The following is a 22,964-nucleotide window of genomic DNA, read 5'->3' as shown; positions in this document are numbered from 1 at the left end:
CCCTGCCCCTTCCCCTGAGGAGGCACCGCCCGCCCGCCGCTGCCGGTAAGAGACGGGGGGCCCTCGGTCAGCCCCGGGAGCCGGCAACGAGCCGGTTCCGCAGCGCCCTCCGGGAGCGGGGCTGGGCCGGGGGACGGGAGGGCTCCGGCCGGGCGGGAGCGGGGAAAGGGGCTGAAATGGAGCCCGGCGGGAGCGGCCGCGGCTGCCCCGGCCCGAAGGACCGGGACAGGAGGGGAGGGGAGAGGCGGCGGCGGGAACGGGGCTGAGGGGCCTCCTCGGGCGGGGAACGGGCCGGGCCAGGCCCGCGGGCTCCCCACGGTCGGGGGCGGCTCCGGCTCCCGGCACGGCCCTGCCCCGCGAGGGAACTCAGACAACAGCCACGCGGCCGCTTTATTTACGTTTATCTCTCTTTGGGGGAGTTTTGAATGAAGGCACAGTACATCGAGGCTGGAGCGCTCCTTGCACAGCCCGTGCCTGCTCCTGTGAGCCTGTGCGACGTGTGTTTCCCCCAGCAGGCCATGGCTGACTGGGCCCCCATAGCGAAGGAGTACGACCCGCTCAAGGCCGGCAGCATCGACGGCACGGATGAGGAGCCCCACGACCGGGCCATCTGGCGGGCGATGCTGGCGCGGTACGTGCCCAACAAGGGAGTCACGGGAGATCCTCACCTCACCCTCTTCGTGGCGAGGCTCAACCTTCAGACCACAGAGGAGAAGTTAAAGGAGGTCTTTTCCCGGTATGGAGACATCAGGAAGATCCGTCTGGTTCGAGACCTGGTCACGGGATTTTCCAAGGGTTATGCCTTCATTGAGTACAAGGAGGAGCGTGCGCTCCTGAAGGCCCACAGAGACGCCAACAGGCTGGTCATCGACCAGCATGAGATCTTTGTAGACTTTGAGCTGGAAAGGACTCTCAAAGGATGGATTCCCCGGAGGCTCGGAGGTGGCTTTGGAGGCAAAAAAGAATCCGGGCAGCTGCGGTTCGGAGGACGGGACAGACCTTTCCGAAAGCCCATCAATTTGCCGAATGTGAAAAATGATTTCTATGGAGAAGGATCATCGGAGAAAAGAAACTGGTCTCGTGAGGGAACGAGGGACTGGAGAACGAGGGACCGGGACCAGGAGAGGAGCAGGAACAAGCGCTGGGGAGAAAGGGAGCGGTCGTGGGCTTGGGGCGACAGTGAGAGAGAGAGGGACTCCAGAGAGGAGCGGAGCAGAGGGAGGGACAGGAAGGACAGAGACAGGAAGGACAGGGATAGAGACCGGAGCAGGGAGAGAGAGCCCAAGAAGCAAAGAGATGATGATAAGTACAGATAGGTGACCATGAAACACTCACTTATTGGAAATACAGGAACAAACTAAAGCTTCTGAAAAATGGGCCCCAAAACAGAAGCTGAAAGAAAGTGACTTCATTTTCTTGAAGATGCTGGACAGGTAGGACCTTTAGTGGTGCTGTGTCCTTAATTAGTCCTGCCAGGTGAGAGAGAAGCATGTGACCAATCCATTTTGTATGTCATGGGAGGATATGACTCCTTTGTACACAAGGAATGTGCACCACAGAGCAGTAAACAGGTCAGAAAATGCCTCATGTTCCTGATGAATCCATGGATGTTCACTGAGGGATGGTGTCATGGGTAAATGTTGCAGCTGCACCCACTCTGTTCTCTCCTCTCTGCCAGTGAAGTCCTGCCTGCACAGGGTTTAAATCCATTCTGGAAAGTGGGTTTGCTGCTGATTTGGGGAAAACAGATGTCAAGCACCTTTTTCAGAGCCAGGATATGTATGTACAGACACACATCTCCTGTTGGGGAGCTTACAGTGCTTTCTAGAAAGGGCTCTGTCATGTTCTTTGTCATCATAAGCCAGATAGATAACATATTTTAAACTATATTTTGTAAGCCTTTGAATGGCCCTGTCCTAAACCTTGCCCAGTTTGACGCTGTATCTCCATGAAGAGTTGTACACAGACAGATCCACAGGCTGCATCCCCAAGAAGGGATGGTATTAACTTTCCACAGGAAAAAAAAAAAGGACACAACTGTTGCAGAAATACGTGTTTTTCAGAAATATTTATTAAACTGTTAAAATGATTTACTGTCCAACCAAAAAAAAAAAAAATAAAATAAACCAACCCATAAAATGTCTGATCCTGCACTTGGCAGGCAGGACTGTGACACCCCTCACCTGCCACCATCCTGGCCCCTTTTCTAAAAGCAGATGTTACTTGAATACAGAGGACCAACACATGACAGATCTAAAATCTTTACAAATGCTTCCCTCTGGGCCATCCTTCCCGATGGCACTTGTGAACTCAGCACTTCCAACATGACAACAAGTGGTTAATGGCAGCAGGTCAGGAGGAACTAATGAGGTTTTTGAGGTAATGGGCTACAGAGATGAGTGGGGGAAGCTTGTCCTGCTTAGTGCTGTGCTTTGATGTTGCTGCAGATCTGGCCTGACAGTGGTGCCCCGGGCTCTGGGCCGGGCTTTACTGCACCAGGAGCACAGGCTTAGGCTCAGTCTGTGCAGTTCCATTATCCCAGCTCATTGCTCTCAGCTCATTTCCAAAGGGATGTGCTTACTCTGGCATTGTTTCTGCTCACTGCATCCCTTCTGGATGTGCCACACGACTGGACTGCGCCCAGCAGAGACTCCACGGGGTCACTCACAATTCAACAGCTGGATGGAACTGGACTTCTGGTTTTCTCGTATCTAGAAGTGAATTCAGATCTTGGCAACTTAAGTCTCATTAAATTAAGACACTCCCCCCATTTAAGAATTGCTTTTCACTCAGTGGGGGAAGTGCTGCTGTTTCACGGGTGTTACCAAAACACAACTGGGCAAAAGCTCATCTGCCCAATTCCCGCGTCATCCGCTGCCATCACTGTGTCTAATGCAGGTGTCTCATGTAAGGCCACATGTCCCCCTCACCCCAAGCTGCAGGAGCACCAGGGGGGCACAGTAAACACTTTCCCTACCTAGAACATATGGAAGATTTGTGTTTGGAATGAAGCAGTTGCAGCCAGGAGCAGAGTAGCACAGAGGGAACAGTTCCCTGTCAGGCTTTCACTACAGACAGGCTGAGAACCATTTGCTGTGCTCACACACATCAAAGAATCCAGTCTTGGATCACCCTGTAATAAAAACAACTAGCCTGCACTAAACCCATCTAGGAGTCCTTCAACAGTTCCTCCTGCACTCAGTACCTGGAGCAGTTGGAGCTTTACTCCAGCCTGAGCAGTATTTCCTATCCTTGGTGCCACTCCTGAGAGGAGGCTCTTTACAGAGCAGGTGGAGCTGCTGGGGGGGTGGTACCAAGAGCTCCAGCCCCTGGCACTGAGCTGCACGAGCAGGAGCTGCCCCTGGCCCTGCCACCACCAGATGCTTCTCAGCAGCAGTGGTGCCCCAGCACAGACCTTCCAGAACACAGAGACCCCTCAGCCCTGTCCTTGCCCTCTCCCACCTAGGGGGTGCCCGTGGAGTGTGTGGTGCAGGGGGGATGCTCTGACATGGGCTGGACACAACAGTTATGCTCTGTGGGGTTTTAGTGTTGTAAGTCTGACCTCGGTCAGACCCGGGCTCTCACAATCCGACTGCAGAGCAGATTAAATCCCAGCCCCTGGCAGTTGGGCTGGGCTGGCAAGTTAAGCCCAGTAACACGGGCTGCCCAGACATGAGCCAACACCAGGGGAGCAGCCTGCACACAGAATTCATTCCTCTGCTCCCACGGAGTTTAGTGTTTAGTTTGCAGTTGGGGCCATCTCTAGGGCAGTTTAACAGCTCGTGTCAGCCAGCTGAGGACATGTGTCCCTCTCAAGTTGGGCAGTTTTACCTAGACAGGAAAATGGAGTGTGACTTAATTAAAAACCTCTCTGTGGGAAAGCTCTAATTCCTTTCCAGCAGCTGCCTGCTACTCTGGGGGGAAGTCCCCAGTAAGAAGGAAAAAATCCAAGAGTTAGGATTCCTCCCTGTAAGCAATTTGTATTCCATTAATACTGCAGAACTCATGGCAAAACACAAGGCACGCTCACCTCATACAAGGGTTCTTCATGCTTTAGGCACTATAAGCACAAGGGAAATGTACACTCACTGTCCCTCTCAAGGCTACTCCAGTTTCTCACTGTGCCAGGTGGGTTTCCAAGGGGTTCCTCCGCAGGATGCCGATGCCAGCGGCACTGACAGGACACAGCAGAGCTCTGGGCTGCCACGGAGGGTGTCCAGCTGTCGTGTCCCTCTTGAAAAAATTCTCACAGAAATAAAAAGCAAACAACCAATAGTGTTAACAAACAGGGTGGAAGAGTCTTTGCCCTGTACTAGATACTGTACACTGCAAACAAACTTCTAATAATGGCACGGGTCCTTTTTTGGTTTAAAGAAGCTTGTGTTACTGTAGTTAATGCAAGAACAAGACCGTGGACTTGTTATTCAGCACAAAACAAGTCATCTAGAAGCTTCCACGTCCCAGGGTGGCAGCAACTGTTACTACAAAGCTTGGGCTCTGTTTGCAGCAAACAGTCCCCAAGTGAACAGCGAGGGATCCCTTTGGGAGGGTCTGGAACAACCCCGAGGTGTGCGAGGCAAAACCAGTGACGAGCTGCCGCGGTGCTTTACAGGAGCTTCTTGTCACGACTCTGTCGGATCTACTGCAGCAAACAGGACACCTCAGGGCTTCAGTCACAGGTGCTGCAGGGCTTCCTGGCCTTGTTCCATGTAGGAGTCATCCCTACTTGAATTTGACCATTCTCCAAAAGTTCCCTGGAAGTGGACATTTTTCTGCGACGCCTGCAAACGTTTCTTGTCGCGAGAGAAGAAACTAAACCTTCCAGCAGGGGAGAGGAAAGAAAAGAAAGGAGACTGGTTACCATCCTGAAAACGCTTCCAACACCCCCCCCAGATACACAACCAAACACAGAGCAAAAAAATCTGTTGCGTCTGCACAAACTCAAGGCAGAGCAGCCTGCAGGAGCGCAGTCAGGATGTTGTTAGGAGTGGAGTCATTGCAATCTCGAGCAGTTTGGCTGAGGAAGCTTCAGATGAGCTCTAAATGCTGTTGACTCTACAAGGTGCAGGTACCATTCAGATGTACATTCCCCCTCCCCAGCCCTCAGGTAACAAAGCAACACAGTACAGGTTAGTTCCTTGGCATAAGTAAAGTGGTATCTTTGCATTAAATCTCTGTATTTGTGTATAGAAATTTTTTGAAGGGTGTCAAAGGATCTTATTCATAAGAAAATAAGTCTTCACATTTTTTTTTCCCAGTGTACAGATTTTGATACATAGACTTGATTCCTGCAAAAATAAAGGAATAAAGGCACCAATGTGCACAAGGGTTTGCAGGATGAAGGCTAAAGAAATGCACCTGAGTGTGCACGTCATTCCCTGTCCCACGGCCTGGTGCTCTCAGAGAATGACGTACATGAACCAACAGCCACTTCATACAACAACAAACTGCCAGCTAAAAATACAGTTGGGAAAATCCTTAGTATTGTTTTATTTGTATGGGATGAAGTTACTTGATTAGGCAAAGTCAATATTTGCTGTGAGTTCAGCACAAGGGGTGTTAGTGCAGTGTTTGGGTCTGCTGAGAAATGCAAAAGTTGTGGTTCCAGCTCCCAAAGGACTGACTTGGCTGAGCATCCTTTTGCTTTCAGGGGGCAAAGATTGTTTTGGCTGCACTGTACCAAGTGTAACACAGGTACAGTGATCCAGGCCAGGAACTCTAAATGCTTCCACAGGCAGGGACTGTGCAAATATAAACTCAGCTTTGGCAGGTGGGGGAATATTGGTCAGGGCATAAACCCGAGCCTGAGTTCACGCCCCACCATCCTCAGTGTTCTCCCTCCTCCCACTCTCTCTTCCATCCCTCTCAGCACCACGATCCCAACCATCCCAGCTGCCTTGTGCAGACCAGGGAATTCTGCCTTCCATGTCTCCAGTCACACAGGAGGCTGGATTTGTGTCGGGTGAGGTTTAAGGCAGCTTTCCTGAAAAATATCCTGTAGTATGTGCAGGTAAGTGTGATGATAATTATTGAGAATGTTAGGAAGAATTATTTGCTGACAAGAAAGCGATACAAAACACCACACGAGTGCAATGCCAGACAATTAATGTTGCCAGCAGGACCTGAACTTTTGCATTTCCTGGCTTCAAATGTGCAGCCTTAATAGTGAAGGAAGTCTGTGGCACTTAATTAACCTCATACTTTTCTACCACCTCCATCCCAGGAGCCCATGAATTCACACACATATGGAATGTCTTTTCAGGGCCAGAGCCACTTCCAGCTGATAGAAGAAGTTTTTAGTGACCAAGGCTTTGTGCTGAACACGTGTGCTCCTGGGCAGGGTCACTGTCTGGAAGGCCACACAAAGGACTGCTGTGTTTATGCAGCAAGTCTTAAATGTCAGAGTTCAGCAATTTATCACTTTACCATGAAATTAAGCAAGAGAAAAATATGTTTGTAGGATCCCTAAAGGGTTCAGCTTTTTAAATTCCTCCTGAAACAATGACAATTGTGTTTATGCCTAGAAAATTCTCATGGAGGATGTTTGGGAAAAGCCTTTCTGTGTGGAGAGGAAGGGAATTTGAACACTGGGGTAGTGCTGTAAATATAAAGATCACTAAAGCGGCAGTTCTAAGGCAAAGAGACTTTGCATTAACAATTCTCAGTACATCTTCCAGGGAGAGCCAAGAATTGGATGACAGAATGGGTTATGGAGTGTACACTCTATTCCAAAATACATAATTGAAGACAAAATATACAGGGCATAGATAGAAAGACATGGAAGCAACAGCCTGTAATTAACACTGGAAATTAATGTAGAAATCAGCCACTCCATTCTGTAACTCCAACTAACTGTAACAAATCATTAGCAATGAGTTTCTTAAAAGGCATTGGAGAGAACTGGGAGTAGCCACGCTTAGGAAGCAGAATTAACAGATGCTGGTTAAAACTGCATATTGCACCAATTTCCCGAGGAATACTGGTTGGTTTAGCATGGTAACATTAAGGTAAAAGGGGATAAAATGTCAATATTGGGGATGAGTTGGGGACTGTGATGAGTCGAGGACTGACTGGTCATTCTGATGGGCACTTGGATCCTCTGGGATCCCACAGGCAGCCAGGAGAATGCAACCAGCAGTGAGTGTTAACAGGGGGTCATGCAGGAGGAAACCACAGTACCAAGCATTTTAAAAAAAATTCCTACAAGGGACACAAGTCTTCTTATGGGCTGCAATGTGGGATCGTCTGGAATCAATCCAGCTGCTACCATGGGCATTATGGCTGTAAAGATCCTGGTCAGGAAAGTACAGACACAGAAGAGGTGAGACTGGAGCAAGGGAAAGAAAAGCATTCCATTAAAAAGAAAAGGCAAACATGATACACAGGGTTACTTGGAATTACAACACAGGACACGTGACAGGGAGAGGCAGATCTGCATCACCCAAGACAGCTCTTCCTCGGGGAAAACTCTCCTTTAGAAAAACCAGCCATGGTAACAGTTCCAATTGCTTTTGGATTTTTAAAAGATACCACTTTTCTGGTGTGAGGCAGCCTGCAACCTGGCTTGGATTCCATCAGGGTGTTACCACCTCCAGCAATGCAGAGCAGAGTGCACGTTTCATTTCCCAAGAGACAAACAGGCACAGACACAATGAAATGGAGGATGAAGGTGCATGTTAAGGAATACAAAACTCTGCTGTGACTACTGGGTGTTCACAGGAAAACAGGGTTAGAGGACCAGCATCACAGTTAAAAGAATTTACAGAAATTACAGTTTCAAGTTAAAAACCAACATTGCAGGTGAAATGTTGAAATAACCCCCTGAGAATCCCGGTGGTTAAAGGGCTTGTGTGTCTGTTCCAAAGGAACCTGCACTGCTCCACATGCAGGAAGATGCCAACTGCAGGCACTGAATGCTGAAGGGAGACCCTGCAACTGCCCTGGCAGGGACACTGGGGAGCTGCTCACAGCAAGACTGGCTCTTTGTGAGGGTTCAGCACTTACTGAGCATTAGACAATCCATGCAGCTGAGAGGCTGAGAGAACTGAGAGCTCTGTGCCCAGCCAGCCCCACACCCCCCTTGCTAACACACCTCCACCGTACCTGCAACACCCTCTGCTTTCCTAAGGATTCTCCTCACAGGTTCTCCCTTGTGCCAAATAATTTTTTGAACTGTGGACTAATGTCAATTAAAGATTAGGTTGAAATCACGAGAGACATTTCACTTGTGACCAAAAGCAGCTCTCCCCAACAATCCCTAACTCCTGTTCTGAAGTTAAAACCAAAACCAAACGAGCAAACACCATTGGATCATTGGCAGCAGCCAGGATTTCTATTTTTATGCCATGTGCCACGTCCTGAGCTGCAAAACTCACACACACACACACACACACCGGCTTTTGTAGAGTATGAGAATAGGGAGAAAACTCCTGGCTGTTTGAGGCATGACATCAGTGACAGACAAGCACGTAGCCTTAAGGAGAAAACAAAAGGGCGTTTTCTGCTCCAAACAGAGGGAGCATTTTTAAGCCTTGGACTTTTCCTCCTCAGTAAAGCCTCCTGGTTACATTATTTCATTAAAACTGTCATGTGATGCGGGAGAGACAAATGTAGAAGTCACTTGGAGATAGAACTCAGAGTTTGCCCCAAATGAGCCAACACAGAAAAAAATGCTGATTTCTGTAACTTGTGGTTTCCTTTCTTTACGGAGAATCACCTGAGCACATCCTGGATGGCACAGGCTGCATTTACACGTGGCTCCTTCCCTCAGACACTGTGTGGTGAAGGGAAAAAGGGCACATCGCACAGGCAAGGATAAAACTTCCCGTGAGAGGACCAACAGGGCCTCCTGTTTTTGTACTTCAGCTTTAATCAGGAAGAAAAGTCTGAAACAGAGGGAAAAACAACCCCACTTTGCTCTGTGAAGGCACTCTGCACAAAGACAGCAGCACTCCAAGTTTTCATCACAACTTTAGGTGCAGAGAGTTTCTGTGCCAGTGTGTTTGTTCCCCAGGCATCCATAGGTAACCTGGTGGGAGAGGGAGAAGGGAGCTCTGGACACCTCACAGCAGGCAGGGACTGCAGTGGGGCAGGAGGGGTTCAGACAGGACAGGATAGGACACGACAGGACAGGAGAGATGCTACATTTGGGTTCTTTGCTTTTCCCAGCAGTGACATTTCCTGTCTTTTTAAAGCCCATCTAACAAGGACACTGTTGACAACACACAGAGAGGGGAGAGGGAAGAAAATAAACCCAGACCAGACAAATCCTGTCCAGACAGGCTGCAAGAATAAGACAAACATGAAAACTACTGTCACCCTTCAGATTACTCAGGTAGACAGTTTTCTCTTCCCTTATTTAATATGATGGCTAAAGAGAGAGAGAGCAGAGAGCATGACAGCTAAAAGAAGTCATTTCAACTTAGGCAGAGTCAAAGCTAATTCTTCACCAACATGGGCTCTGTCTTACAGCCTCTATTTACGTTTTTATGCTGCCTTTGCTTCATCAAAGGCAGCATTTCAAATCAAACACAAACTGCATGAGCTGAAACCAGCCATTCCCAGCTTTAAAAAGTACTAAAATAAATGTAAAAGGAAAGAGAAGCTTTACAGTGGAGATCTTGTGTCACAAAGTTACTATTTTTATACCATCACAGTTGCAGAATGAAAATTGAAGTCCAAACTCAAAGTGTATTTCCCAGTCATGTGAGAGGAAGGGTTCTCTGAGCACAGGCAGAAGTTGGAATCTACTGAAAATAATCAACAGTGCCCTCCTGACTTCATGGTGTTTTGGGTCAGTCCAGATCTTCCAATGGAATTTATTCTCACAGGGCTGCTGGTGTTACTGAACAAGGACTGGGGACAGGATGGAAGAGCTTCTTATGTGGAATCAAATGCCTGTTCCAAAATCATTTATGCTGTTAAAAAAGTTAAGCTTCCGCGGCACAAAAATCCAAAGAGTTGTTTGCTATAAGGGTGGAAGACTTAATCTGGAATAAATAAATGTACAGGAGGGAGTTTCCACAGACAAATGGATTGGTTAACCCTGTGATTTCCTAATGGAGTGATGCACTGGTAACTGCACACCTCTGGCAGTGAGCTTTGGTTTCAGACAGCAACATGAAACACCTCAGGAGAAGGTGGGGTTCTTTTATACATCCTCTCCAGCAGTGAATTTGCTCAGCAAACAGAAGGTTTTTGTGCTGCTCCCACAATGCAATTCAGGGTCTAAAGGCTTTGATCAACAGGGAAATGGGCACAGTGAGGTCACAGGGAAATATAATCCCAGACTGAAAGTTGTCCCAGATCCAGGCACAAGTTTTGGCCAAAGCCAAGTGCTCCTTCAATGTCTCTCCCATATACAGTAGGAATGTGGTTATCTTAATTTTTAAAGTCTTTAAAATTGTCCTACCCATAAGAAACATTCGGTATTTGCAGACTATACCCAGTATCCATAGAAAATATGCTACTTACAGTCGTTTGATTCCAGATTCAGGTTGAGTTGAGGGTTTTGACTGAATTATGGGAGGAGGTTGAGGAGGTCTAGTTTCTTCTTCCATTTCCTCACTTGAAAGAAAGAAAAGATAATTAATGTTCTCCTTCCAAGCCACTTTAAGGTCTACAATTCAATCTGAGGTGGTACTGGTGATGAAGGAATGCAAAAGGATCTGTTCAAAACTCATTCAAATCAACTGAAGATTTTTCTCTTCAAAAAGGAACAGCATCTAGAACTGGCTCTTTGTTCAATATTTTCTTCCCATTGTCACAAAGAGAGGGAGAAGAGGAATGGATTGAATAAAACATCTAGGATTTTCATTATAGACCTGCTCTTATCCTCATATTTGAAGTTCAAAAGGATTAAATGTTTGTAATCTTTCTAAGGTTCAGGGAAAACCTGAGAGTTAGGGAAGGACATGGTTTTTCCCAAATTTGAGGTACCAGGACCAAACCAAAGCCATATCCCCGCAATCACTACCTAAGCCTTTGCAGAAACTAGAGCTTGTTGGACACTATTTCAGAGCACATTTATTGTTTTCAGACCTGCCCTATGGCTCCCCTGTGCATTTCATGCAACAGGAGAGGGGATCTGACCTACCTTTTGTAATATAAAAGCTCCTCTTGAAGTAAAAACACTCTGGATTTCAATTCATTCCTCTCATGAAGGACATCCCGGAGCTCCTGCAAGGTGAACCTCGGCCGATTCGGATCTTTTAAGTCCAGTGCCATCTTTTCTGACTCTGACAGACAGTCATCATTGTTTGGTTCTGCCTGGGGAGTGAAACATGGGCTTTAAATTCATCATGTGAGTGCAGGTTGGAGGAGTCTGAAGTATTTATCAGAATATTCCCAGCCTCTTCCTTTCAGCCCTATTAAATCCTCACTCAAGGGAAACACAGAAATTGGAAGGAGGAAAAAAAGTGTAGCAGGAATTTGTTTTTCATGTTAAAGACTTTCAGCAAGAACAGCTCAGGGATCTGATCCCTTTGTTTTTCCCTGGGCACATGGGACAGGTGAGATGGGCAGGCCTGGACAATCTGAGCCACCTTAGAGGTGATAAAGCTTTTCTGTGGAGAAATTCCTGCCAGAAAGTCCACTGAAAATGTCCAATGCTTGATAAACAAGCCAGTTTTAAGAATTCATTCTTTTAACAAATGAGGTAAATCAAACATCAGCCTTTTACATAAACACTGGAAAAAAAAACCATAGCAAAGGTCATACAGTTCCTTCCAGCTCCTCCCTCAAAGAGATGGCTCCTTTGGATGTAAACATATCATGTGGAGGTTTACGTTTATATCCCTCTAATGCCTTCATTTAAAAAGCAGGAATGGTGTTAGCACCAGATCTGGATACAAAGTGGAAGAAAGCTGCAGATGAGGGGGTTACACACCTGTACCCTTGTCTCTTCTTGTCCTCTAAGAAGAGTTCACTGGGAGCTTGGAGGAATTTTATCTCCCACCACTGAGTTTCTGGGGTTCCCAACAAGCCAGACCTTGCTCTCTAGGCACATGTCTGGATTCCCAGGCCTCTGGGGCTGCTTCCTGTCCCCTCTAGCACTTGCTCAGAACTCTGTGGCACAAACTGCTTGTGAAAACGTGGTCTGTGTAAGCACAGCACACAGGAGACCATCACTCAGGTCCTCTACTGTTGTTCCACTCAGTGGCTGCACAGAGAGCTGAGGACCAGTTAATGACAAGGGTGCTTGGAACTGAGATGCTGAAGAGCAGCTCCAAGCCTTTAGATTAGAAATGCTGCAGGATTTATAACAATACAGATAAATGCAGGACACTCTGTTCCACAGAAGTGCATTTGAAATGTAGCAAAGTCCATTTGAAATGTGCTGCTTTTTGCAAGGACTGATAGAGGCCAGCACAGGAAATCAGAGCTGCCAGGTCAGCCACCAGCTCTCCTTGCAGGATGCAGAGATCAGAGTCTCCGAGCTCCTGTGTGGGATACAAGCTGGAAATTTGAGGAGCTAAGGACTGAAATTCCTAAACAGTCCATTTTTTAAAGCCTGATCCCACCCTCTTTTAAGGTTGTGTTTGTGAATCAGTTTTGCCATCTGCTTATCCGTGGTTTCAGGTGGAACCTGGCTCAGGTTGGTGCAATGGGAATTCCCAGAGCAGGATTGCAGTCTCTGTCCTGCAGGGATGAGGCAGTAGAGAGATGCTCACTTGGGCACTGTTTCATCACCCTTTCATCCCAACACATTCCTTTGCACAGACTACAGGGAATAAAGATTGATGCAACCTAACAAGAGCTTTACCCAAACGCTTTTCCTCCTCTTCACTCCCTAGGTTATGGACTGAGCTGATGTGTCTTGTTTTGGTTGTATATTTGCCCCACACCATTCCCCAAATAAGCTATTTTTGCTAGATTTTACTCAAATCAGCAGAGACTGAGCAGCCTGTAGCCAACACAAGTGTCCTTGACTGAAGCCAACAAGCAATGTCCATTCAGGAACATGCAGCTATTCCAGCTTTCTGCTTGCCACTGCAATTCCTGTCTGAGCACTGCCCTGGCAAAGGGAGCGGGAACGGCTCTAATTAGAGGAGTTGCCATTGCCATGGAACTGATGAGTTGGGGAGAGGTGAAGAATGAATCCTTTCTCTCCAGACACTGAGGACACTTTCACTCCTGCTGGCTCCAGGCCTGGGCTCCCCAGCCCCATTTACAAAGCTGGGTGTCCTGGCTGAATTAACAGCAATGAAATAACTCTTTTCATCATTAATGCAGTGCTTGGCCAATTCAGCAGAGACATGTTAACACAAGGCTGGCTCTCACATTCCAGGGGGAGACCAAGGTACCCCACAGCCTCTGCCTCTGCTTCTTGATGTATATTCTGCCCACTACCAGTGAAGTGGGTGTTTCACACTCTCTTTTGAAGCAAAGATTTGTTCTGATATCTGGCAAACTCTGTTCTCTAGTGTGTGACCCAAAAGATGTAGGATGAGTAGCCAAGTCTAAGTGGAGAGCTGTTCCCTCACTGCTGACTTGTGCTGCCACTCTGCCTTCTGCAGGACTGGTTCCCTCCTTTAGGAAAGAGGGGTTTGTTCCACTGGATCATCATCCACCCTGACAGGGTCTTTCCTGCACAGTGCAGTGAGTGACATCGCTCATGTCACACCTGAACACAAAGTGCTGTCCTCAAGTCCCACCACTGCCTCTGGTGTGTATCAATCCCATTTATCTTTATCCAAAGAGGTACTTTGTATGGAGTCCAAAGCTTTTTAAAAGCCAGTTTAAAAGTGATTTAAAGTGCCCCTTACCTTCACTTCCTCCCCATTCTGGCTCTCCTGACTGTCCTCACCCTGCAGTTTCTCTCGGAGCTTCCCCAGCTCTGCCCTCAGGCTGCCCATCTCCTGCTCCTTGGTTTGCAGATATGCTTCCAACTCCACCTTCTGCTCGATCAGGGCCTTCCCCTGAGCCTCCACCACCGTGATCCGGTGCCGCAGGTCGTGGTTAATCTTCATTAACCTGTTCTGTTGCTGCTGAAGCTGTAAAACATCAGTGCAAGAGGTCAGTGTCCCCTCAGCCATCAGCTGTGGTGGCCAAGTCCCAAACATCACGTTAGAGAAATAGTGGGTTGGATTTAATCTGGAAGATTCTCCTCAGCTCCAGATTAGTTTGTGAATATCTAATTACCTGCTACAGTTTCAGTCACCCAAATTTAATTAGGTTCTAGAGGAAAGAGGCATTTTTCCCACAGGACAGGGAATTCTCCAGCTAAAAGCAAATCCATCACTTCTTATAGTTTCAAAAAAAGCCAGGTTGAAGGATAGGGTGGCTTATGGAATTCTGGATCAAATCTTAACCCAGAGTAGAAGAGAGACAAGGTAGAGGAATCCTTAGTATTCAGGTGACAAGTCCCTTGCTTTGAGCTCTGGGGCCCTCCCAAGGCAGGATGTGACCTGCTGGGTGTGTATGGACAGCCCCAGTTCCAAGGGCTGCAGCACCTTCAGGAAGCACTTGGGCAGAGCAGAGATCACCTAGGCCTGGCCCTCACTAGGGCAGAAAAGTCCCATGGCCTAGGGAGATGAGGCAGTGTGAGGATGGGAAGCAAAATATGGGTGAGGAAGTCATTCCTCCTGACACAGAAAGTGCCAAGATGTCATGTGATCCTGGAGTCACCGTGGAGTCTGTGATTCATCTGAGACTAAACCTGGAACAGAAGGTCACTGCTGGCAGCAGTGACCTGGGCTGAGCTCAGGCCCTTTCCTCCCAGCCCCTTCCCATGCAGAGGTAATCCACACAGCATCCCTGCAGTGGGAATGTGTGTGTGGAGTCCCTGCTGCCACCTCTGCAGACAGAATATGCAAAACAGACAGCAGCCCACTCACCCACAGCAGGGATCCCTGGGTGAGGCACAGGGTGCTGAGTTTGCACTGCCAAAGCTGAGAGACATTCAAGCAGCCAGAGAAAATTACCTGCCCTGTTCCCATGCCAAGTGTCTGGCCCAGGACACAGCGGTGTGTGTGCCCTGCAGCCTGTCCTGCCTGACCATTCTGGGCACTGCAGAGCTCTGCTGGACACTTCAGCTGCAGGACTAAGAATCTGGCATTGCTTATACTTTTACATTAACTTCAAACTTGAAACGAGGCTATGGAAGCATGGGTGAGAAAGAAGAGAAATAGGAAGGCCAAGAGCCACTTACAGCCTCTACATCCTCATTTTTAAGTCCGAGTTCCCGGTCCTTTGCCCTGATTTCATCCCTCTGTTTATCAACCACTTCCTTCAGTTTCTTCATGACTTGCCGCTCTCTCTCTGACATCCCTGGTTGAAAAACAAACACAGAAAACAAACCAAGGACATTTAGAAGCTGCTGAGGCTGAGAACAATAGCAGTGAGAGATATTTAGGTAAAGACTCTGGCAGTTGCCTGCTGGTAAAATTACAGAGCTGTTGGAAGATGCTTTAAAGGTTACTTCAAGGGTAACAGAGAACACAGATAACACAATCCGCTCCATAAAGCCACTGCACAGAAACTCCTTAAAAAAGGAACTCAGAGTCCTCAGAAACATTTGTAACAGTGAAGTGCCACTGCTGCATGTTGCTGCCTCAGTAGTTTTACATCAATGTTCACATTATGCCTCAGGGAGCTTAGTTATCTGTGTGAAAATCCGTGGAATCAGCTGGCCAAGGCCTTGTGAAAATTGTAAAAAAGATGGTTTGGATCCTCAGCAAGATGTAAACAACAGTCACTGTCGTGGATAGTGTCTGGATCTAAATCAGCTGAGGAGCACTGGACTAGAATGATTTTTTTGTTGAAACTCAGTGTTGTGTTGGGTGAAAGCAGGACCTTCAGAGGGTACCCCCCCTCGAACCCAGAACAGAACTTTAATCTGAATTATGCTCACATATTTTATCCTCATGTTTTGCCACCATCCTATTGTGTAATGATTCATTTTTAGAATAACTGTACTTGAGAGAAAAATACTACATGGGATTTCACTAGTGAAAGATGTTCTGAACATTGCCAAGAATCCAACACTTATCCTGTCTGAAAGTAAATAAAGGGTTAGATTAACCTGAAATCTGACCAGTGAATCATTAGGAATTGTCAGAAACCACAAAACAGGAAGCATTCTTCCATGTGCCATTATGGAGATAACTGGGATCTGGCACTGCAGTGATGGGCTCTTGGGGCAGACACAGAGCAGAGGATTTAACTTGGTGAGATGATGAATCCCCTGCTCTGGCCTTCCCTGACAGTGGCACAGAGACGTGTGGTCTGACAGTCCTAAATTATCACATAAAGTCACACTGCACAACATCCTTGTAAGATGAAACCTGTGACCAGGGCAGTGTCTGTCTGCTCTGGCCAAAGCCCAGCCCAGGCAGGAACTCAAATCCAGGGGCTGCTGCTAATTCTGTTACCTTTGGCAAAGTATTTTATTATGTAGGTCCTCATCTTCTTGCATTTATGAACTGTGGCTGGTGATAATTCACTCTCCACTCTGGAATGGCTGGAAAGCCTCTTCCTTTTTAATATAGTAAAGCAGTTCCCACATCAGAAATATGCTCTTTGTGCATCAAATGCATGCAGCCAGGCAGGTCTCTACTTTCTAACATCAGCTCAGACTTTTTGGTTTTGTTCTTCCCTCATCAGAGAAATCCAGAGTTGGTCTGTAAAAGAATTTGGCTGCATGCCTGTAGGAACTCCAGCTCACAGGTCAGCTACAGTGAGAACTGATGGATAACACAGCAGGGCAGGACAAACCTCAGACAGGGAGTAACTGGTGGCTGTGCTCTACTGCAGCAGCTGTGGGCTCCTGTGTGTACCAGGGAAACAGGGGATACAGCAGCTCTGATCCCTCACTGCCAAAGGACCAAGCTGTGGAACTGCAGAGAACAGGGAACTGCTCTGCTGGGAAAAGGACTGGTGGTCATGGCTGGCTGGGAATTTGGTTCACAAGGCATGTTCCTGTCAAACCCCAGACAAGAACAGTCAGTGACATGGTGTTCTCATTCTAGTGTTACATTCTCATCTCTTTTAATTCTGTGGTGCATTTTCCTGCTCTATTTCTGGACCGTGGTCCTTATCATCCCTGTGCTCTGGGTTCTATTTCTTTGAAGGGTAATTTTGATTCTCTGCTGTGGTACCAGCTCATACCCACCAGGGAGGACAAGGACATCCTGCTACTTAACTCTCCTGTCACACACAGGTCTGACACATCACTGTGTCCCCAAAACTCACTGCAGGTTCCTGGATCCACCCACTGCTGCCAGTCTCAGGCCTGGGGCCTGAAACCTCAGCTCTATTTAAAAACAAAAAAATCCCCAAACTTTGCCTTGAAGTAGAGGAACTGCAGTGACACTTTAGACTGGTGTTTTCACCCAGAAGGAGGCAGGACTAGTGAGTGCAGCTCTATTCATAAGAACTTGTGAGGGGCTTTGAGATCTCTAGATAGCAGGTGCTATTTAAAGAATAAAGTACCATTTCAGTGCTGACTACTTTTCCTCCCACTGGGCTCATTTTTCTCCCTAACACTTGGTGAACCTAAAAAACTTCAACTGTGTGCACAAATTGCTATGATTTTTATTTCAAGAGGAGGAGAAAGGAAAGGTGGGAAGCGTTTGCGAAACAGTCACATCTCCTTCCATTTCCTCAGGCACTGGGAAGGAGGAGAGGGAAATCACTAAATGCCCTAAATGTAAAATAATTATCTCTAAATGATTCAAATTCTAATAACTGCAAGATCTTAAATGGCACACCCAGCCAGCTTCCCCAGGCACATCCTATGAGCAGCTTCCTGTGGATTGCTGTGATCATAGCATTGTTCCAGCAGGAGAAAGGAAAGCAGCCAGGAGGGGAACACCAAAGGAAAAAAGAAAAGAAACTGGGGGAAAAAAAAAAAAAGGAAAAACCCCCCATCCTTTATGCTTAGGGATCTGTTTAGTGTTGTGTTGACACATCTCTCACGACAGGCCAAAGTGCCTGGCAGGGCTTGTGGCACACTGTACCACCACCTGAATACTTGGACCAAGTTCAACCCCACTTTTGAAGGGAATTGTAGGTTCTGCAGCACAGGAGGGTCACACAACTGCTGCCTGTCCCCGACCACAGCCAGGCTGAGACAGCAGCTCCCTGCTGCACTGACACACAGCCTGCTCGTCCTGTCTGACACACTTGGATCAAGTTTGCTTGTGGCATTTTCCTGGGATATTCCACTCAGTCAGCACCACCAGGCAGTGCCCAGCTTGAGCTTGGGAGGAGTCGCATTAATGGCTGTTACAGAGTCATCTTTAACCCCTCCTGTGTGGTTTGTGTTGTGCCACAGGTCCTTTCACAGGAACCCTGCTCTGCTCAGACTGTTTGGATCATGCACACCCAAATCAGTGGCCTCTGTTGCCTGTGCTAGAAAAATGTGTGGTGAGTAAGCAGGAGCTGCTGATCCCTGGGGCCAGTGCTGAGGGGAGACATGAGCACAATACTAAACCATGCTGAGGTGGGAGCACCGGAGTCTGGGCAGAGCACCAGCTAACACAGTATTCAGCTTGAAAACCTGCCTCTCTGGAGGCATCACAGGATGGAGACTGCAAAAGAGCAGCAGGACTGCTTGCTGACACTATCCAAACAAGTCATTTGAGACAAATCTATCCCTGCTCATCAATGACAACATTTTCTAAAAGCAAACCAGTTGGGTTTGTTATAATAGATCCCAATAATAAGATCAGGCTGATATAAATTAATGTGATTTGACTTAAACTGATGATTTTGGTTGAAGAATATCAGTGATCCCAGAATCTGAATTCTGGAATGGGTTTATGGGTTTTGTTTGTGTTGTTATACTTGAGTTGACACAGTAAAAATAACATGAAAAGCACGTCTGGCATTTGCTTGGCTGGCTGGATGTGAGGAGTATGGCTATATTTAAATGCAAGCACATGAGCTGCAGTGAGCTAGATAGCCCCTGGAAGGGAAAAAGAAGAAAAAAAAAAAAAAGCAAAGAAAACAAAGGGGAAGCTGGTTCTTTATAACGAGATGTCAGTCTCCACCGGCCCATGACTCACTGCTGCCATTCTGAATTTTAAACGGGAGTTTAAAAGCCTGATGCTGAGCTGCTTCTTTGCCACTCACTGACTCCTAAATTGAAAGCATTGCATTTGGTTTTCAAAAGTGGTCATCTTGAGAGGTTTAACAATTTTTGCTTTTTGAAGGTTTCATTGTGCTCTCCCCAGGGCAGGTGAGCAGTGCAGTGCTCAGCCTCGGGGTGACAGCAAGTGCAGCTTCCACAGTGTGGGACACTGCCATCCTCCTACAGCAAAGCTCCACTTAATCCCAGCCTCTGGTGTCTGGAAAAGGATATCCCTTTGTTCCTAAAGCTTTACTGGAGAGCTGCAGTGGCTCAGCTGGGTGCTCTGTTTTCAGACTGGCCTGTCACTTTGCACTCACACTTGGGACTTGGGATCTCGAATTCTGTGCTGGGAACAGTGGAGCAAATGGGAATCTGTTCCTCTGCTCCTGGGAAAGAGCTGTTGGCTGAGCTGTAGGTGGGAGCTGAGCCTGGCAATTTTTTCAGTTGCTGCACTTGCAGGTATGTCTTGTACTTCCTTCTGCTGCAAGGAAGGTGCCCTCAAATGGGTTGTTTCAGCTCTTCATTATTCACCCACTCCCTGGACTACAAATCTCTTCACTTATTTTAATTGGCTGTAAGTCCCAAAAAAGTGAGGGAAGCCTAAAAGCGGGTAAACCAAGTAAAACCAGTGTCTCCTCTTCTAGCAGAATATAGTGATTTCTCCTAGAATATCTCCATACAGGGACTGATACAGTTCAGACAAAGAAATCTTGATTTACCAACAGTTCTCCTGAATGGATCAACAGTTGCACTTGTTTCTGTGCATGATGGTGTGAAATAAACACACTGAATGGATTATTCTGTTTGTATGAAAAAACATAAGCAGGGCTTAAGAGTGTTTTTTGCAAAATGAGAACTAAAATGTGATAGACCAAAAAGTGTATCTAGACTTTACTTTCAGAGATGCTTCTCAGATAAACAAAAGTTGTTCGTACCTTTGCCTCTTATCATGTCTTCAGTGTCATCATGTATTCAGAGATTTTTCTATTCAGGTAAAAAAACCAAATAAACAAACAAACAAGACTCCAAACCCCAGACCTGCATTAATCTACAAGGGAAAAAACCACACTAGAATATCCAGTCAAAATATTTTGATAAGGTATTGCTTTTTATAACAAAGCAAGTATTGAATTTGAAGTGTCAAACTTGCCTTCATGCTTCTGAAATTCCTCTTCTGTGAAATTAATGTCTTTGTGAGACAAGTTTGTCATCAGCTGTTTATTCTCCTCCTGCAGCTGTGCAATTTGGGTAAGAAGGTCCTGTGCTTCCCCTCTCCAGACATCCTCCACCAGTTCTAATTCCTATAGGGTAGACCAGGACAATACATTCACATTTTAAAGCACGTTAAGAGTCTTTGACTGGACTATTTACAGTAACAATCCTACTATGATTCCTATGGAAAACAATTAAATAAGGCTACTTTGAGTTTCTTAGAAGACATCCGCTTTTCTAATGCCACCATGAGGAAACTAATCATCCAAGTGCCCTTTTGGGATATGCTGAATGTAAATACATGAGGAGATCATTCCTGGTGCAAACATTTGTGCCATGCAAGTTACCCAGAGGATGGCTCCTTAACGCCCTGTTCTGCTGTGAGGAGCAGATTAAGGAGGTGCTGTGTTAGACAACCAAACACAAGTAACAATTCCCTTCTGCATCCGAGGAAGCAGCTGCAAAGCTGTTCCAAATGCCCCAAACCCACCCCACAGTGAGGTTCAGGCAGTCAGGGTTAGACCCAGCAGCGTCTCTGCTCTAAATTTCTGTTATGAAACACAAGTGTAAATTAATGTGTGTGATCCAGTGCAGCAAGGCCAGAGCTCCTGATCCACGTGGTAAACACAAGCCCAAACCGTGGTGCTTCCTATGCAAATGGTTCCCTCTGGAATGTCTGAGTGGCATCTGTGTTAGCGGCTGTGGGGCCGGGCAAAACAGCTCCCATTTGTCGGGACACTCCGTGTCAAGAGCAGCTGTCACCAATCCTCACAAAGGTCAAATTAGGACAAAAAGTATAAAGTCCTCAAGGAAAACAGTTGTATTTAGAGCCTTGCCTGTTCCAAAAGCTTCTCTGTATTTCACACTCCTGCAGTGGGGGGCATTCCCTGCTCCGTGTTCACGTATGTGCTCCGAACAAAAAGCTCCATGCAAATCCCTGGAGCCAGGCTGAGTCACTGCTGACTCTCACATCCATCCACAGGCCCCTTTCCTACCTATCAACAAAACACATTCAGACAACAACCCAGCCAAGCGCAGCTCCAGGCTAAAATAAGCTCTGCTGAGAGATTAAAGGACAGCTCTCTGCTTTGAATGTATGCTCTGATAATGGGAAGTCGTGTTCCTGGTGACTTTTGGGTCCAAATGCCATTTTATCCTGGCGTTTATTACTGTATTGCTGCTAAAATTTCTGTGGAAAACACTGTATGGCAAAGAGACAATGAGTTACATAAAGGTGTGGTAAGCTGTGCAGGTTTAACTATTAAAAAGGAAAGAAAATGTCATTAATCACCTATTTTGCTTAAAACTATCTTGAGAAAAAAGCATATCTGTAATGAAACTGATATTGCCAAACACCTGCACTATTTACAGTGATGCTGCCTGTTACAACTCTGGAGCTAAAATAACGCAGTGACCTATTTTAGCAATAAAAACAACACATTCATCAGCTATGAGAATACAGATAAAACCAAGCCAGAATGCTCAAAATCTCCCCAAATATCTAAACTTGTATCATTTAGGTGTGGCTGCACTGTAAACACACAGCTATCCTAAGGTTTGCCCAGGCAAACTTTGTTATTTATTGTTACTGCAGAGCCCAGTGAATTGGAGCAGAGATTAACTTCTGACTCCTCATTAGTGGAAGTACCAGCCAGAGAGGGCAAATCTACAATTGCTGCCAGCTCAGGGAACCCCAGGCAGGGGGTGCTAAGCCAGGTTTATAGGCAAAACAGATCTACACTTAAAGTTTAAGTGCTAAAATCTCATAAACTGATGCTTGCAAGGGTCACTAAAAGCTTGTCTGGGTAGGGGGTTTTGAGGCTTTTGGGCCAGAACTATTTCCCAGTCTGACTTTTTGCGCTTTATCAGCGCCTGCCCTGTGAAAGACTCTGCAAACCCTCACACTGGAACAGAGATGATGCCACACCACAGTTCTACAGGGACCCGGTGCACTGGGAATCAAGTTGATTAAAAAAATACATGTATGTATCTTGTACTTTATTTTGTTGTTAAAATACGGTTCCACCAAAGTTTCACGTGCATTGTCTGAACGCTCCCTGAGCCCCTTCAGGACTCAGAGAAGCTGCCAGAGCAGAGGTGTTTCACTTCAGGGAGATCAGCTGACACATTTAGGAAACTTTTTAACACTTACAAGAACTTCAGAAACATCTACACAGAACAACTTGTACAATGACTCTGGGTCAGTTCAGTATCCACTTCACTCTGCAGCATTTGGGAAATATCCAACACACTTTATCTGTTCTCCAGACCTCCTTCCTTCATACTCTGGAGGCTTATCAAGGCTTTGTACATTAAAGATCTTTCACCATCCTTTTCAGAGACATTGCCCTAAGACTTCCTCTGCAAAATGTTGCAGGGATTGTCCTGGATTTTCCACATGCTAAGTGAAAGACCCCTAGATTACTCATTTAAAAACATAAAAATTGAATTTATTTAAATTAAAGGCAAATCTTGAGGTTTGGGGTCTCTCTTCCAGAAATTCTGTCTCCTGCTTACTCTGCTTCCATGTGTGGGAGCAGGAATGGCATGAGGCAGCAGTGATGATTTAGCACAGTCACCGGAATAACCATTCCTTTAAATCAGTTATCCCGATGGTTTAAAGATTGGATCTGCCACTGCAGTGACTGGAGTGTGCTGTCCTGCCACAGGAGGGTAA

General features: G+C 46.6%; 2 protein-coding genes across 5 annotated transcripts in view; one reads left to right on the top strand and one right to left on the bottom strand.

Moving 5' to 3' along the window:
* The window catches only part of RILPL1 (Rab interacting lysosomal protein like 1), a 31,593-nt gene that overhangs the window by 7,549 nt on the left and 1,080 nt on the right, over positions 1-22,964 (bottom strand). The window contains exons 2-8 of one of the 4 annotated variants that reach the window (XM_017815465.1): positions 20,226-20,376; positions 15,152-15,270; positions 13,767-13,994; positions 11,096-11,268; positions 10,474-10,566; positions 7,205-7,292; positions 2,050-4,818 (exon numbers count right to left, since the gene is read on the bottom strand). In XM_017815465.1, the coding sequence (XP_017670954.1) occupies positions 4,813-4,818; positions 7,205-7,292; positions 10,474-10,566; positions 11,096-11,268; positions 13,767-13,994; positions 15,152-15,270; positions 20,226-20,376 (858 nt within the window). In that variant the 3' untranslated portion in view covers positions 2,050-4,812. Of the gene's footprint in view, positions 1-2,049; positions 4,819-7,204; positions 7,293-8,103; positions 8,180-10,473; positions 10,567-11,095; positions 11,269-13,766; positions 13,995-15,151; positions 15,271-20,225; positions 20,377-22,964 lie in introns of those variants that run through there. The other 3 variants (XM_017815466.1, XR_001874925.1, XM_017815464.1) reach the window with 3 other exon arrangements.
* On the top strand, positions 31-2,058 carry SNRNP35 (small nuclear ribonucleoprotein U11/U12 subunit 35). Its single transcript, XM_017815470.1, has 2 exons — positions 31-45; positions 516-2,058. Exon 2 carries the CDS (start codon positions 519-521, stop codon positions 1,314-1,316), a length of 798 nt encoding a protein of 265 aa, XP_017670959.1. The 5' UTR covers positions 31-45; positions 516-518; the 3' UTR covers positions 1,317-2,058.

The sequence above is a fragment of the Lepidothrix coronata genome, unplaced genomic scaffold, assembly GCF_001604755.1.
Source record: "Lepidothrix coronata isolate B3197 unplaced genomic scaffold, Lepidothrix_coronata-1.0 Scaffold51, whole genome shotgun sequence".
NCBI classification, from domain to species: Eukaryota; Metazoa; Chordata; class Aves; order Passeriformes; family Pipridae; genus Lepidothrix; species Lepidothrix coronata.
Note: the sequence above shows the minus strand (reverse complement) of the source record. Positions and strands in the feature narration are given on the sequence as shown.

What these genes read in the sequence shown, in the direction of transcription:
- SNRNP35 (XM_017815470.1), top strand. Translation starts at nt 519, where the DNA reads ATGGCTGACTGGGCCCCCATAGCGAAGGAGTACGACCCGCTCAAGGCC.